The sequence below is a fragment of the Tigriopus californicus genome, chromosome 12 (assembly GCF_007210705.1).
Source record: "Tigriopus californicus strain San Diego chromosome 12, Tcal_SD_v2.1, whole genome shotgun sequence".
Lineage (NCBI taxonomy): Eukaryota > Metazoa > Arthropoda > Copepoda > Harpacticoida > Harpacticidae > Tigriopus > Tigriopus californicus.
Genome location: NC_081451.1, coordinates 15,622,721 through 15,639,734, shown reverse-complemented (window position 1 = coordinate 15,639,734; position 17,014 = coordinate 15,622,721). Strand labels below are relative to the sequence as shown.

The 17,014-nt window shown below is 40.0% G+C and overlaps 2 protein-coding genes across 4 annotated transcripts in view; one reads left to right on the top strand and one right to left on the bottom strand.

Moving 5' to 3' along the window:
• Positions 1 to 12,589, top strand: part of LOC131891878 (eyes absent homolog 2-like) — a 16,645-nt gene extending 4,056 nt beyond the window's left edge. For 2 of the 3 annotated variants that reach the window (XM_059241554.1, XM_059241555.1), the window contains 9 exons: positions 489 to 1,070; positions 1,154 to 1,255; positions 1,324 to 2,232; positions 4,862 to 5,015; positions 6,069 to 6,180; positions 6,263 to 6,392; positions 8,130 to 8,290; positions 9,531 to 9,765; positions 12,319 to 12,589. In XM_059241554.1, coding sequence (XP_059097537.1) covers positions 746 to 1,070; positions 1,154 to 1,255; positions 1,324 to 2,232; positions 4,862 to 5,015; positions 6,069 to 6,180; positions 6,263 to 6,392; positions 8,130 to 8,290; positions 9,531 to 9,765; positions 12,319 to 12,434 — 2,244 coding nt within the window. In that variant the 5' untranslated portion in view covers positions 489 to 745 and the 3' untranslated portion in view covers positions 12,435 to 12,589. The remainder of the gene's footprint in view (positions 1 to 488; positions 1,071 to 1,153; positions 1,256 to 1,323; positions 2,233 to 4,861; positions 5,016 to 6,068; positions 6,181 to 6,262; positions 6,393 to 8,129; positions 8,291 to 9,530; positions 9,766 to 12,318) is intronic. The other variant, XM_059241556.1, reaches the window with a different exon arrangement.
• Positions 12,590 to 13,329: 740 nt separating this feature from the next.
• Positions 13,330 to 17,014, bottom strand: part of LOC131892120 (uncharacterized) — a 10,117-nt gene continuing 6,432 nt past the window's right edge. Inside the window, exons 6-8 of the mRNA XM_059241881.1 lie at positions 16,617 to 16,700; positions 16,330 to 16,427; positions 13,330 to 13,445 (exon numbers count right to left, since the gene is read on the bottom strand). Coding sequence (XP_059097864.1) covers positions 13,386 to 13,445; positions 16,330 to 16,427; positions 16,617 to 16,700 — 242 coding nt within the window. The 3' untranslated portion in view covers positions 13,330 to 13,385. The remainder of the gene's footprint in view (positions 13,446 to 16,329; positions 16,428 to 16,616; positions 16,701 to 17,014) is intronic.

The following is a 17,014-nucleotide window of genomic DNA, read 5'->3' as shown; positions in this document are numbered from 1 at the left end:
TGGGAGGCTCAGGCTGTTTCAAAAAAACGAAACGAAAACAAGCTTCCCGTTCAAGCATGTACAAAATATGTTCCAAGCGGTTCAAGAAGTCCACGGATTACTAGGGATCTGTGCCGGCTCCGTCCACAGACAAAGTGAAGTGGGCAACGAACAAGGGAGCGATGAAGAAACGAGGGTGACAGCGGTAGTTCTGGCTTTGTGAATATGTCACTCCATCCACGGGATTATTCGTGGACCGTAGTACAGCATTTGTGGACAACTCTCGAAGACTCAATATTTTCTTCTGCGAACATGCAGATGACTCGGCCATGCCTTCTTTGTTCTTTCAATAAATAACGCTGCAGCCCCTTGTTGGGGTGTAACGCTTGACGCTCAAAACTTTAGTTCCTGCCTGTTCCATGTACATACTGTACATTTTTCATCCATGATGAAGTGATTAGTCGGAATGTGATCCTGATTATGACGAATAGCTGTTGGTTATGTTTCAGTTGAAGATCCTCCACATGTTTTCCATCCCGGAATAATCCCGGGGTCAGCCGTCCAACCGTCCAACTACGTACATTACTGCCCAAATAGGCACGCACACACCCATTATATGTACCCATTCGCCCCAAGGTTTGCAGATTGAGCACGGCGCTGAACCCACCTTGAGTACACAGTGAGTGAGTTGGTGGCTTGTAAATTGAAACCACCGCTCATTGGCTCGCGAACAGATCTCGGCGGTCTGGCGTCCGCTGGAGACATTATGGACGGAGTCACCGAGGATGGCGGGAAACTTTGCGGGGAGCGGCGAGAGGGCGCAACGGATGAGGAGGACGGAGAAGAGGAGGAGGAGGAGGAGGAGGAAGGGGACGGCGAGGACGAGGCGAGCGCGAACGGCGGTGAGCAGCCCCATTTCCGAGAGATTTGTGGGCAGGATGGGGAAGATGAAGTGGGTTGTGATCTTCCTATGGATGCTACTTATGGGGAGACCTCGGGGAACGGTGCGCTTCTAACGGACCCTTTGGTGGGCTCAACTCCGAAGGGAGATATTAGCACGGCAGCATCTCCAGTCATCATTACCCCATCAGGTGGGTCGGCAAATGTGGAGGAGAAGAACACAAACTATTTTTTTTTCTTGCTCATTCAACTTCTACATTGCTTCGGTATTCAGATCTTGGCCAGGGCACGGCACTTCAGACCCTCTCAATTTCCCCCACTCCCAATGACGGACAAGTGGAGTTTCATTCCTCGGAAGTGTTGACCGACCTCTCAGGTAGATAAGCGATGATATTGTGAAAGTGGAGATCGTTTTCTAATCGATTGGAGTGAATTTGCCATCAGGGCCCTATGATCTAACTCCACGCTGGTTCAATCTGCCCTTGAATGGTGAGAGCTTCGACACCAGTCCAGGACTCAAAGGTTTGGAAACGGTATACGGCGAAACACTTGGCTTGGCCAAATGCTTCTTGCCATCGAGCTTGGATAAGCCTTCCTCGATTATTGACCCCAATGGCAATCCCACGGGAGCTGAGCGAAACAGTTCCTCTCCTGAAGTGATAAACGTGGCGGATCTTGGTGGAAGCAACGGACATTTGGGCGGAGGCCATCCCGGTGGGGTGGACGGACTGGATCCCAACCTCTTAGATGAGGTCAGTGTGGGCATGACCAACCCCATGCAAAGTGCAACCGTGGCCTCGGCCTCCAACAGTGAGGGTGGGGGTGATGTGACTGGTGCAGGAGGGGTGGGGGAGAACAGTGCCATCAACAACGTCTCCCAGCAGTACATGAATCAGTGGGGTAACGGTGCCAACACCAACGGAGGCTCCAGTGGGAGTTCAGCCTATTACAATCGAGGTCGGGACCTGAACTCCGTCTCCGATTACTCCTATGCCGCTCTCTATGGTGCCAACAATTATGCCGCCGCCGATCCTGCAGCCCTGGCCGCTGCCTCGTACTACCAAATGGGCAGCACCTTTCCCGCCACGGGTTCCACGGGGCAAGTTGGTTCCGGGTTTGGCGCCACGGGGAAATTCGATTACAACAGTTATTACGGGCCCTACATGGCAGCAGCGGCCGCCAACTCCTGTTACCTTGGCGGAGGCTACTCAAGCTCAGGGTACGGGAATGGCGGGGCCAGTTCCAGCGGGTCCTTGGCCCAGCCCCAGATCTACCACCTCAGTAACCTGCCCCCGCCGGCTTCCATCACTGAGGGTCCAAATGTCGTTGATCCGGAAGTCATGAAATCCCCAGGTAAGGGCGGGAACATTCCGCTAGGACAGCTGGGAGAAGCCTGATTGGGGCACATTCATCCTGCCAATCATTATTCCCAGGCTTGTTGATATGCTTAGGATCCATTGTCCAGAGTTGAATGTAACCTTTTGAGATCACGATAGAATTTTTTTTTCTACTTGGTAGGACTTGGCTTGCTTGGTCTCTGAGCTTCTGAAGGCACACACACACACACACACATGTGATATGAGTCAGCACAGCTTCGTTGATTGTTTTAGAAGCAGCTTTTTTGATTGATGGATAATCAATCAACAAGCCTCCGTTGACCTCGACGTATTTACACATTAGCCCGTGTACTACTAACTCTGCGTTTTCCCGCTGATGAAGGTATACAATGTTCAATGCCTCAGATATTGACGATGAGAGAGAATTTGTCTGTGAATCAAATGATACATTTGTGCGTGATAACAGCCGATCGAAGTAGAAATATGGGCCCGATTTCAAAATGCAAATAGAGCAGTTTTTCTTCAAAGTGTTGGTAAACAAGCCAATCGTGATGCTGCAAAATCAGCCAGAATTCATTAGCACCCTCATGATCATCGGTTTTAGAACCGATTTTAAATTCTGATGAGATGTAGCAAACGCATCAAAGAATCGAATGTTTCGTAGCAATTGAAAATGTAGATAACAACTAGCAACAACATAAACACATTGATGTTTGTTCCATACATGAATTTGTCATGGTTGGTCCATTGTTGAAATTTCGCTTCTATTAAAGTATATTTTGTGTATAAACGATGATAATTTAGTGTTAATTTTCAACATTATTTGGACCAATTTTTTCATCTCCAGTTTTTGGGTCCCAATCTCGGGATTCTGTTTTTGAACAGGATTTAACTATCCCTGGTTCAGTTTTAACATAAGCAATATTCTCTTGAACCCCACATTCAACTGAAAATGCTAAAATGTCTTAATGGCCATGTTGAAAGCCTTGATGAACCAAATGCAAATTGAATCAATTAATACACTCGAGCAGTCTTGCATAATGAGATTGAGCTAATCGCATTCGACACGACCCCACAAAAAGTCCCTTTATTCACCTCCCATCTCCAACGAGCACAATAAGGGTACATACAGCATGTACTACAACACGAAGTGTATGAGTTGAGCGAGCACTCAGCAAAACCCGAGATTTCCACCCGCAAGGTAAACAAACCATCCTTGAAATAGCTCGTCCTAACTCTGGCCATAATAACTGTTCTTAATCCCGGCACAATGGCCAATGTTTACCCACCAATGTTTCCAACCATGAACACGCCCTCAAGTAAGAAATGCACATTGAACAAAGACCCCTAATCCCATGAGAATACGTCTCTACTCCACCGTCATCCAGAGCTCTGAGAGAGCGAGTAAAAAAGATCTCGTTGGGTGAACTCATCCAATCTTCCACATCAGAGAGAGCCAGAGAGAGAGAGACTCGCAAAGAGAGATGGACTGGGAAGGAAACAAGGAATCTGTTCAACAGATTGACAAGACCGATAGCGTCACTTTGCAGCCACCATAACTTTTCTTACCACATCTCTGGGCTAGATATGGCGCGCTACATACTACAGACAGTGGCAAACCTCCCGTCCATGATTTCTGCTATCAGTATTCTGTATTGTGCAGTAAAAACAGACCAACATCGTTGAGAATTCATTTACTTGTTGTTTTGGTCAAATGAGCTTTGGATTGAATTGTGGCATTTTTTTAAAAAGTATATTGGTGCGTGTGTGGTTTGAACTGATATAGTTGAGGGAGACGTAATGGGGGATGTGTTTTTTTTTTCTTTTTTTTTAGGAAGAGCACACAGTCCAATGTATTTTTGACTTTGTAAAATGCCATTTTTGAAAATTGGAAAGTGTTCTATTTTTTTTATCTTAAAACTGTTTTTGGTTGGGGGATCAGATACTTAAACAATGTACAGATGATCTAAAGAAACATACATAACTCTTTCATTTGTTACGAAAGGGATTATATTTCAATGCTGGTACAAAAGTATTCAGTCGATAATTGACAGAAAACGAGTACAATTATTGATACATGTTCTTTCATGCTTGGCTTTCTTAATACAGACATTTTGTATTATGTTTTCTTTTGACCTTTTCATTTGGTTTTTAGCTGACAAAACTAGAACAGTGAGTCAATTAATTGCCAGATAAAAGTTGGGAAAACGCAGGACTTTTGTCACGATCAGTTTGACATGAGGGAATAACATTTTTTGTGTAGATACATTTCAAATTGTTTAGCTTTTCTTTCTTTTAGCTTCTTAAAACTAGCATTCTGAAGCCTCTGCAAATCCCCAAGCATTCCATTGTCACCGACCCCGTTCCACATTGGTAGACTTCTGTGGGCATAAAGATGTCGCATGATCAGATCAAAGTGTAAATAAACGGACCAAGTGACAAATCTTGACCACCTCTGAAACCTCGAGTTAATCTTGATGTGCTCACAGCGTGGGATCGACTCTCATCTGTCTGTCATTGCTCTGTTCAAATGCCAGATGAAAGACGGACAAAACCCACGTTTTTGGGGCGGCTTTTACGACCCGCTTCTTCCTCTGAGTTCGAATGTGCTGATGGTCGTCCGTCTTCTGTTTCTCTCGTTGCAGCTCGGAAACCGTCAAAAAGTGGCCGCTCCTCTAAAACACGTCGAAACAGTCAGAGTCCAGATCCGGAAAACCAGACCGAACGGGTGTTCATCTGGGACTTGGACGAAACCATTATTCTTTTTCATTCCCTACTTACCGGAACCTTCGCTAATCGGTGAGTACGGATTGAAAACAGTTCCATTGATTTTGAGACCCGCCGTTTGATCGGAACTCACGGCTGTTGTTGCACGTGTTTAGGGTGAAAATTGAATTGAAGACAAAAGTATTTTGTAGTCAGCGAAACAATAGCTGAAGATATTGATTTTCAATAACTAACAACAACAATAACTCTTTTCAGGCATTTAATTGCATTTTCGACGTGTGTTGGTTCATTTTTATTCACTATTTGCCAAAAAAAATTCTTTCTGTTGCAAAAAAGTGATTCCTCTTCTTGCTGTATCATTTGAAGTACTACTTTACGTATTAACCAATTGCTAATAATTTGTTTCAAATTTGCGTTGATTTTCAAGTTTATTCAAGTTGTGACCTGCCAACTGATTAAAGTTTGTAAATTTGGTTAGATCTTGGATAAAAAGCTGATCTATAATTATGATTAAGAAATTGTCATCAAAGTCTGATTTTAAGATTGCAAACAGATCTACGTGTAATCATTCCCTACAAATGCAACAGGGTAACAAACTAACTTATAAACAAAAAGTTGTTTTCCTCAATGGTAAAAAACATGTTAGATTTTTTCCACTTTTATTTATTTTCTTCTTCTTGAAAATGAATCAAATGTTTGCAAAAGTGGAATGTCTTTAGGAACATATTACCTTGGATAGATTGATGTTACCCTAAAGTTTCCGTAGTCACGCCGTGCAAAGGTACCGATCTTTGAAAATCCTTTTATCAAAGTAAATTTAGCCGTCGCCTTCTAATGACGCTAGTAGTCACAAACATTCTTGGAATCCTGTGCCAAGAATAATGACAGGAAGGTCTCAAATTCTCATGAAGCAGGTCATTTAAGTTCCATGCCAAACCCAGGGGATGAAGGGTATAATTGTTACCAAAAGGATCTCATTTCACTCAGCAGCTCTGCGTGTTGATAAATTGAATCGGGAAGACACACGACATTTGTCCATTCAGCTTTTTGCAATTGTTTCCCCGGATCATTGGACTCTATTGTATGTTGCAGAATTCAATAGGGTCGCACGTTCTTCCCTTTCAGATACCAGAAGGATCGCGCGCATTTACACAATTTAGCCCAAAAGATGGAGGACTTGATCTTCAACGTGGCCGACACCCATTTTTTCTTCAACGATCTGGAGGAATGTGATCAAGTGAGTGCTGCTGATCCTGCTGAAAATGAGCATCCGTCATGTGTACTTGTTAATGAACGCGTCTCGCTTGGCTTTGTTTCAGATCCATATTGACGACATGGCCTCCGATGATAATGGTCAGGATCTCTCTAGTTACAATTTCGCTTCGGATGGGTTTCGAACTGCCAATTCAGGCAATGAGGTCTACTTGGCAACTGGGGGTACGAACTACAGTAAGGGTTCCTTCGTTCTTCTTTCCAACAACTCCATTTTCCATGATTATACTTGATACGGAATAGCTATTTACCCAATGTCTGTTACTTTCTCTGCATGAAGTTAGGATAGAAAAGTTTTGACCAGAGGCAACTTTTTTTAGATCTCTTACCTTAGAGTTGGGCGCATGGACTCTATTCAGGGTTAAAATACATTCACCAGAGTGGCAAGTGGAATCTCATTCTGAGCAATGTTTCAAGCCTTAACTTTGAGGAAAGCAAATAAAAAAGAAACAGGTCGCAGGGTAGCTTTTTAAAATTTGACATTGAATTAGCTTGATACAAAGGGGGTAAACGTTATTGGAAACGGAGTTTTCTATTTCAATAATGTTGTATTGTTTTTATTGCGAATAATTGAAAGCCTAACTTTCCTGTTGATTCCTTTGCCTTGGCGAGAGTCAAAGTCATGCCTATAAAAAACTTGTTTTCATAAAAGAAAATGTATAAGCTTACTAAATACCCTCGAAAAATAATGGCTCGAACTCTGCCCGTTAGAGTGCGCTTTCTTGAATCTGGCTGATTGGGCTGATTGTTCCGCAATAGTTTCTAATGTGCTTGAGCTGTCCAAAATGCATTTCAAAATCCTGCATATTATTAATTATATAATGTTTAGACAATGGACTGACTTCTCATTTGCAAGATGTCGTAAAACGTCAATTATCATTTTGTTTTGGCGCCATCTCTTGACATCATGACAGGCCTCTTGGTTGTGATTATAGCCCAATTTTAGGAATAAGCAGCTGTGCATTTATTTGATTTCTAAGATACGTATAGAGTTTAGGAGGTAACTGGGAACGTTTGAAGTATTTGTTTTGCCCGTATTATTTTTCACTGAAGTAAAGTCAAAACATAAAGAATGATAACCTGTTTCAAAGAGGACCTTATTATTGAGCTAAGATTATCCATTGATTTTTTGGTAAACCGCAAAGTTTTTACCTCTACAAATTAGATGGCGCTACATTCATCTGCGGAAGATTGCTTTACAATCTTAAACTCGGCGAGCTAATCTTAGCCAATTTACTTCAGACACATTTCAAGTTTATGTTCCGTTGTTGTTGTTTATGTTGCCTTTGCCCCAACTATCTTAAAAAAAGAACTTTTTTGACAATGCGTTTGTTATTTCACTTTATGCTAAACCAGGATGTTGAGCTAACAACCAATCTCCAATAGATCATATCCAGATTTTGGTGGACTGAAAATGAAATGTTAAAAAGGAAAGGAAGAACGATAAAGATCAGTCTCATTATTTACGGATATTAACTTGTTCTCCTCCCAGGACTCTTAAAGGCAATTCTGGCAATTGTAGGACAAGCCGCATTCCATTTGAGTAAAATGAATTTATATGATAGTTCTGAAAAAGAAAAGTCAATACTTGCATATTAAAAGAAATGGGTGTACAATGCTTGAATTGTAACACTTTGGGGGGTAAAATGAGGAGAATAATGAATCACTCGAATTCCCGTAACTAAATACTTGCATTAACGATATTTACATAATTTCTAACTTCACATCTAACTTTTAAGTGTGCTTTAAATATCTATGAAAACCTCTTCATAACTTTCAACTTAAAACTGTTTTGAAGGCAGTCATGTCGAGCTTTTAGCCCATTACCTAAACAAGCCATGTCTCACCAATGCGAAAAAAGGCTTCAAAAAATGAATGTAAACAGGCAACTTATTTGTTCAACGATTTTTTCAGGTATGAGAGGTGGCGTGGATTGGATGCGGAAACTTGCCTTTCGATTTCGGAAGATCCGAGAGAACTACAATTTGTATCGGAACAATGTGGGAGCTTTGCTCGGGTCACCTCGCCGAGAACAATGGATGACCATTCGCCATGATCTAGAAAGCAATACCGATGTAAGCATTCTTTTAAAAAAATAGGATCGTTTCGAGGTTGCGAGAGTTCACTTTTGAAAATGGAGATTAAACTCGTTTTAGGATGATTGCAGGAAAGATAAACATATTGGTTACATGAAGTCGTGGTAGGCTTGCTGGGGTACCGTATTGGTATGGCATCCGCTTTCCAATAGGATAAGCTCACGGAGGTTGTTGTTTACCCCTTTGCTCCCCAGCGCCCCCTTTTGACTTACATAGGGATGTGTCAAGGGTTTGGTTGTGGCATAAGTTAATTGCAATATTGTTGTAGTCAGTACAGCTGTTATACGAAGAAAACAAAAGATAGTTCTAGAAACGATAAAAAAATGAAATCCTAAGCTCTCTTTTGAAACAAAAGTTCAACTATTGGTGGAAAAAGTGGTGTCATTTTCACGTTTGATACATGACTACGTATCCAAAAGATGGCGCTTAGACGCAAAGAGTTACAAAAAAACAAACAAACTGAGGCTGCAATCGTATCCCATTTGCAAATCCTGGTTCGATCCCAGGCTTGCCAATTCCAAGCTTCTTTGCGGTATTTGAATTACAGCATAAGTTGCTGCTTTAAGAGCTTAAATGGGCGAACCTGCGTCATTCCCGAGGGTGAGGTAATGATTATCGTTGGCTGTGACGACGAAGTGGTAATATCCCTCAATTGGGACCCCCTAAATCGGCCAGGTCGAGCGAGAGAGCTGCCATCTGACTTCTTAACAAACAAACAAACAAACAAACAAACAAAAAACAAACAATGATGTCGTGGTCAAGTAGCACTTCAGACCAGCGCTGAGGCGAGTCCTTTGATTTTTTGACTCTTTGCGGGACTCCAGTCCGGCAAAAGACTCGAGTCTTTTACTACGGCCAGGTCTTGCAAAAAGACTCGTCTTGCGAAATTCTAGGAAAAAAATTAATAATATTTCCCGAACTTCCCGAAATCGAGTGCAGACTCGCCCCAGTATTAGTTCAGACCCTAAATTTATAAAACGGGATGGTTGTAATTTCTATTACCCGCGTAGTGTTGCCTTGAAAATCAATGATCTTCAATACTTTGTGTCTGATTTGTCGTTGAGACGCTCGTCCAACATTTACTGTTATATTCTTACTACCACTACGTAAGGAAGTTATTTGTAGATCTTTTAGTAGAGCATAGTGTTTAAAAGTCAGTATGAAATGGCAAAACATGATTCTTGATGGAGTCAGTATACCTTAGATGTTTTATTTTCAGGAATGGCTCTCAAGGGCATTCAATTGTCTCCGGATCATCAACTCACGGCCGAATTGCGTCAATGTCATTGTAACCCAAACCCAATTGGTGGCAGCCCTGACCAAGGTGCTCCTATTTGGTTTAGGTCCTATTTTCAGTGTGGAGAACATTTACAGTGCAGCCAAAATCGGAAAAGATGCTTGCTTTGAAAGGATTGTTCAAAGGTTTGGTCGGAAGACCACCTACGTTGTAGTTGGTAAGATTCATTCCATACCGTCCGTCAATCTTTATTCAGTATCTAGGGAGACTTCAATTGTCATTTCCATTATGCGAAGGAAGCGCCCTCTGCTTCGTCCAGGCAAGAATACTTTTAACAGGAGGATTGGACATGGCAATTGGTGAAGCCGGGCCACTTTGTGAAAACAACATTTCAGCTTCCCAAAAGTCACAAGGGGTACTACCATACATTATGAAATAGCGATTTAAAAGAAAAAATGTCGTGTTTTTATGACAAAATTTTACTTTAGTGAAAATATCGAAAGTTTCTGGTTTATGTAGTAAAAAGTCTAGAGTTTTAAGATTAGGCACTTATGAAAAAAATAAAATGTGTGCAGTTTGACCTCAAATGACAGTGCCTTACTGCGTGTTTCCATTTATATCTCCAGCAAAGAGCTGTGACAAAAGAAAAATCGGCCTAGCTCCGCTGATGTCCACTCCTCTAGTTAAAGATCTCTCTGGTCTAGGTGGAGACACACAAACACAGAAACGAGAGAATGTGCTCCTGGATGCCAGATTTTATCAAGAGAATATGAAATGAACAACCTATTACCAAAGTACTGTCACACAAAGAATAAGCCATCAACTCTTCTGGGAGACGTTTGAAATTTTCCATGGGTCAAATTCCGAACAATTATGCAATGGAAACCATCACTTGACCGGAGGTTGTGTTCTATATGATTGATAACAATCCAACACTTTAGCAATCATTGTTTCCAACCAAACAGTTCTAGGAAAAGCGCAGTTTCACAAGTTTTTGGTGGCTGACCTCAAAAACTATACTTTTTCTAAACTCACCATTAGCTTTTGTAACACAATTTGATGGAAAAAGATGATAATGAAAAGTCACTGGTATGCTGCAAGTGTGCCATATATAGCTCTCTGTTTATCCCTATTTGGATGTCAAAAGTGTTTGTTTTATACCCCTTAAGGATTTGAAAGGCCTCTCAAAAGGGTTGGTGGTGTTTTTATGGTGTCAGAATAGATTAGCAACAAGTTGTTCAGCATAAAAAGACCTCGTTAATGTCATGAATCTTAGAGCGTATTTGTGTTTCTCTGTTTGCTTGTCCGCAATAAGAGGAGGGAGAGGAAAATGAAAAGGACTCGAGGATTGTTTTAGATTGTTTGGCAAATTGATTTCATCAATGTAAAGTTTTCTACGTCAGTCACTGTATGTTTACTAGTAAAATGGAAAAGATCATTTTATTGAGCAATTGCATCAGATCAGTTACAAGTGATCATTATGGTTCGAGAACGTATTTGGTCATTTTGGGGCAAAAGCTATTTTTTGTCGTGTCAAACTGACGCCAAACATTATCTAATTTTTCCACCCAAAGGTGCATAATATTACTTCGTGTTTTACATAGATATGCATCAAAACCTCAAGTTCGTCATTTCTAGTCAATAAATTCAGCTGTGCCCAAATGCGAGCATACCCCCTTGGTCAAAAGTAGTGAAACAAGTATGAAAAAGTTTACTTTTATGTAATGATTGAATTATTCAAACAGGCAATGCGCCAACTGGAAACTTTGCATATCACTAGGCTTGCAACTTATCTTAAAGTATACAACTTCGCCTTGTTTTAGGTAAAAATATTGAAATATGAACATATTCGTAGGGCGTATGTTCTAGTAGCAGGATTGAAGTCAGACTTGGACAAGTTGGTGACTAAAACTCCCGATCAAACTTATATTCAAGGATTAGCCAGATCAGCCTCCACTTAATTAATTAAGTAATGACGTCTCTATTGTGAGAATGTCTCATTGGATCCGTTATCTTACAATATTTGTGTTAGCATGTATTAGGTCTTGTCTCATTCTGGGTTCAATGGGCAATGAATAAATGTTTCGTCCTGAACTGCTGGCAATTCAATTCCCAGTAGCGGTAAGGAATTCTGCAAAAAAAATATTGAGAAAGATAGCGAGTTTCTTTGAAATGAATTTGGTCTCTTTTCTACTTCACTATTATTCAAAGAGCTACATTTCTTGACTTGATGGCTCATGAATTGATTTTGCCTCGAACACCATCAAATTACTTTGTTGCTAATAAACTTTTTCAGACAGAACAACCTTTATTAAAATGAACTCTTGGCATTTATTAAAAATCAGCCGTCTCTTGTTCATATTTGGGATGAAGGAAACAGAGAGAAATGTTGCGCACAGTCAACCATACAGTTCCTCTGAAGAATTACATAAAACTTTAAGCCAAACTATTTTTGAAAAAATTACGCTTAATGATCATATATAACTTTTAACCTCTAAATCACACAACATGAGTTGCTCTTCAGTTCGTAGCAGATCGATCAGCTGGTTTGAATCAACCAAATAAAGAAGCAATGTCAGAGCTAGGACACTAGTATTAATTCAAAACTACGTCAAATATGACTTGAGGTCGAGTTTTGAAACATGGCATGCTCAACCATCAAAAAATGTATTGACCCATGTCAGGTTGGTCCTACCACTCCTGGTCCTCCTTTCTCTTCTCTTCACATGCCCAATCAATCCTTAACTCGGTTGTTTATGTTCATTTTTAGGTGATGGGTCTGACGAGGAGATGGCTGCTAAAGGCATGAACATCCCGTTTTGGCGAGTCACGGGCCCCAATGATCTGTCTCGCCTCTCTGCTGCCCTTGATAAGCAACTCCTTTAAGGGGACTCTCTCCTTTGACACCTTTGACCATGATTGCGGCAACCCTATGTTTCAAGCTTATGTTGTTTTAGCTTGCTGTCATTATTGTATAATTCGGTGTATTTCCCCTCAAATCTAGTATTGGTCATCTAAGAATACATGAATTTTCTCTGTGATTTGTTTTTAAGAATGTTTTTTTTTTCAAGGATCAATGAAACCAGAAATGGAAATATGCACTAATTTGTGTGGAAAAAAGGTGACCATTTGTCGTAAATATTTTGGGTAGTTCGGTGAACGAGTTTCAGCAAGGTCAGCAAGGTCACATTCAATGAAAACCAAAGGAAATATCAGAATGAGTGAGAATAAGTGTCACGAGACTCTTGCCATCATTAAACATTAAAGCATAATTTATGATGTAGGACCAACCCTGCGCCAAGGAGTATATAATCATAATAGATTATTTGTCTGGAGTGGAAAGGTCAAGTGTTTCCATATCATGAAAGGCTGGGGATGGGTGTGATGAAATGTCAGACCAATTGTATACTTTAGGTATATTCACGTGAAACTTATTTTGTCGAATTTAGCTGACATTTTCATCACACCTTTCCCAGCCTCTCATGACATGGAAATATTTGAGTTTTCCACTTTAGAGTTATGTTTGCCAGTGCCAATTACCAGAGAGCTACAATGATAGAAACGGAATTTAACACAAACTAAAGAAAAACGAATGGAATTCAAATTCAATGATTGGGGATGACTTTGTTTGAAAAAGTAAGAAAAACACTTGGTTTCCAATTTGAACTAAATAGCCATTTCCCGACTTTAAGAGGTACCCTCAATTGGCCTGGGGTTCTTTGGCAAGATTAAGCTGAATTTGGGGAATGAATTGGAGCAAAGCGGAATGAATCAATGTATATGAATGCTCAACAAGGTTTATTTTCCACCAGAATGAGACTGACTCAAAAGATGATTTTACAAATTAACATCAACAAATGTTGACCGACGGAACCGTAATCCAACTCTGGAAGGAATCTGAAACAGAGGAGAATATGTGTATGTCTAAAATTGATTCCATGTCACAGTGGTTTTTGCTAAGTAATAATAATAATAATAATAATAATAATAATAATAATAATAATAATAATAATAATAATAATAATAATAATAATAATAATAATAATAATAATAATAATAATAATAATAATAATAATAATAATAATAATAATAATAATAATACCTTTTTAATTAAGCATGGAAATATAACTTGTTTTGCCGTGGAGGAGCAAACCTAGATATTTGAATACAAGTAATTGTCTGGACGCAAGTTAACGTGAGGAGTTGCTATTGCAAAAAGCATGTGGAATTTGTCCTCAACGGCAAAATAAGTCATTTTTTGACCTTTTCTTATCGAGTAATGATGAAAATACTTAACACATCTTGGCATTTTTCGAGGGGTTGAATAGAAATCGGCACACCAAATTGTGCTTTATGGATTCAGATTCGAGGCCCTAGCTCACATTACAAATATAAAAACTGAAATTATCCAAACCTTATTTCATGGAAGCTTGGAGCACACTTGAGTACAAATTAGGATTTGCTTTATTTTACCTCTCATGAGGTATTCAAGGGAAGTCTTGGTTTTGTATTCATGCTTTTTTCGTTCAAAATTACCCCCGTAATATACAATCGCAAATACCGAAACAACAAATGCATTTTAATGTCTGATATCAAATGAATAAATGTATTCATTTTCGTTTAAATGGCATTTAACATCGCTTAAAACGCATCCGAAGTTGCCGAAACTGGTCAATTTGAGCGGTTAGATGATCTTTTAGTCACAGTTTTACAAGATGTCAAGAAATTAAGGGCCACTCTTCGTAGCTTTTGAAAATCCTTCCCCCTTACTCAAAGAATTACTTGATCCTATTGAATCTCCAGTTTTTATCAAACGGGATTATTGAAAAACCTAGAGCCATGCCATGAGTGATTCATTTTTACTCCAAAGGACATTAGTAACTCTCTGATGTTTGACCACCGAAAGATCGACTCTTGAAATTCCAGATTTCGGCCTTTGGTCAGGTCTGTTCTAAATGAATTTAGCGCATTTGCATGAGGTTCTCCACTTTCAAATGGTTTGAGGATGAACACTGAAAAGCTCACCAATGTCCCTTGGTCTTTGCCGGCCTTCAGGATGCCTTTAGCTTTGGTTCTGACCTTAAGACTGCGCTCACTTGTATTTTCAGACATCGTTTTGACGGCAATTGCTCAGAGGGTTACTCATTGCCTCTAGGATATCGTAAAACCATTTGTAATATGCAACTATGTACTAAACAGAGTCTCTTAAGGAATGCTTGTGGTTTAATGTTAAAGAAGTCTTTGAGTAAGGAGAAATATTGTGAAAAACAGCCATGAAGACCCTTAATTTCTTTACACCCTGTAGAGGCCATCAAGGACTTGAGACTCTCGAGCTCTCCTCAGTTTCTGATGAGATGCTCACTGGTTCTTGCTCCTATTTTCTCGCACTTGATGCGTTCCATCTTGGATCTGGGCAAGTTTCCATCTTCACTAAAGTTAGCTCACGTTGTTCCAATATTTAACGGGGGAGGGAGATGAGTCACTCCCCAGTGACTATAGGCCGTTTTCTCTCACTTCGAATATTGCGAAGGTGTTTGAGAAGATCATGAAGTTCAAACTTGTTGAATTTCTTAAAGTTGATAAAGTCCTTCCTCTTGACAGCATGGGTTTCGAGCTCATTTTAGCACGGTTGCCCCACTGATTGAACATATAGAGCGGGTTATTGAGGGACTAGAGAGCCATGATTCTGTCAAAGTAGTTTATCTCGACTTTGTCAATGCCTTTGACAAGGTAGATCATGGTCTTTTAGTTAACAGGCTCCATGAGATTGGGATCCAAGGCAAGGTTCTCAATTGGCTAAGAAGTTTCATTTCTGGTAGGCAGCAATTGGTTAAGGTTGAGGGATCCCTTAGTGACATACATGATGCCAAGTCGGGTATTCCTCAGGGCTACATTTTGGGTCTTCTCCTTTTCATCACCTTCATAGCTCCACTTCGGAAGCTTAGTAGTAGTAACGTCAGTATCTCTTCTTATGCTGATGATACAAAATTGGTAGTTGGTAGGAGTGGCCACAATTCTATTAGCCTTGCAAAGGACCTAGATCGGATCTACTATTGGGTTCCTGAGAACAATTTGGCCGCAAACAGATCGAAATTCCCGTTAATGACCTTTGGGACGACACCATTGGATACTCCACTCATAGATAATGCAGGTAAAGATATTGAGCAGGTCTGGAACTTGAAGGAGTGGTCATCCAAAACATCGAAAAGTTCGATGAGCGTATCCAGTTTAAGGAAGACTTTGTCGAATATGTGTAAAAAATACGACTGATTTTTTTGTTAAACAAACTTCATTGATTATTCAACTTGTTTTTTCAAAGTTTCACAATGTATTTTAATCGTTCATTTTTCGAGGAGTTCACAGGGTAGTTCTTAACATTTTGAGCTTTTTTTGAGCTTAGGCAAAAGAAATATAATGTATAGACCATTTATTCCCTGGAATCTTATGGTTGGTTGGATCGATAGAAGCATAATTTGCATTCAAGATCAAGTTAAATGGGCCACTAAATTCCATCAAATAAGTTTTTAAGGACTCAAGGTTTTCTAAAGGTGAGCTTGTAGTCTGAGCTAGCATCACACGAAGCCAACAATTCCGAGTTATTCCTGATCATTTTTCAAATAAAAAATATGCCTAGGAGTGCTTTTGTATTTCCCTCGAAACTTGTAAAGGGTTTTTTTATTTACCGTGAAATAGTAGCAGCATGTGATTAAATGATGTTTGGACTTGGGAACAGTTCTGTCTTTTCGGTATTCCAGTTTCTTAGATATTGGAAAAATCATACCTTGGTGCATTCGGAGTAAGGACTTCCTTCAAATCCCATGGGGCAATAGCAGACAGGACGATTCAATTGGACTTTGCACTCGGATCCTTTTCCACAAACTGAACAAAAATCAACTGTTTTGAGGACATGGGTTTTTAAGTAGTAAAAGGCGGATTACCATCCACCCACTTTAAATTATAAGTGGGCAATGCCAACCATTCATGAAAAGCAATTTTGATTTTCAATCTATGTCTATGTTTTAAAGGAACAAGTACGTAATATCGACTAGAGGACCCCTTGCCACTCACCATTCAAATTGCATGGGTCTTCACATTGAAATTTCTTCTGATTGCAGTATTCACTTCTCGGGCAGTCTTCATTAACCAAACATTCTGGAATAACCACAAGTATATTGAGATCATTTCACTACTTTAGCCATTTGAAAAAGTTGAATAAAGATGCAATTGACAAGTGCAGACAATGTTCAACTTAATTACTGGTTACCGGATGATCGCCACAAGTATGCATAGAGCCAACAAGTTTAACAAAGATCTCAAGATTCAAAGTAAAGGTCAAGTTCCAAGGCAAGAATGTGAAGCGAAGAACTAGTAACATCTTCTTTAGAGGGATTTGAGTGATTAGATTACCTAACACGACTATAAATCATAAAAAGAACAGTTTGCAAAATCGTGATCAAGAAGAGAGC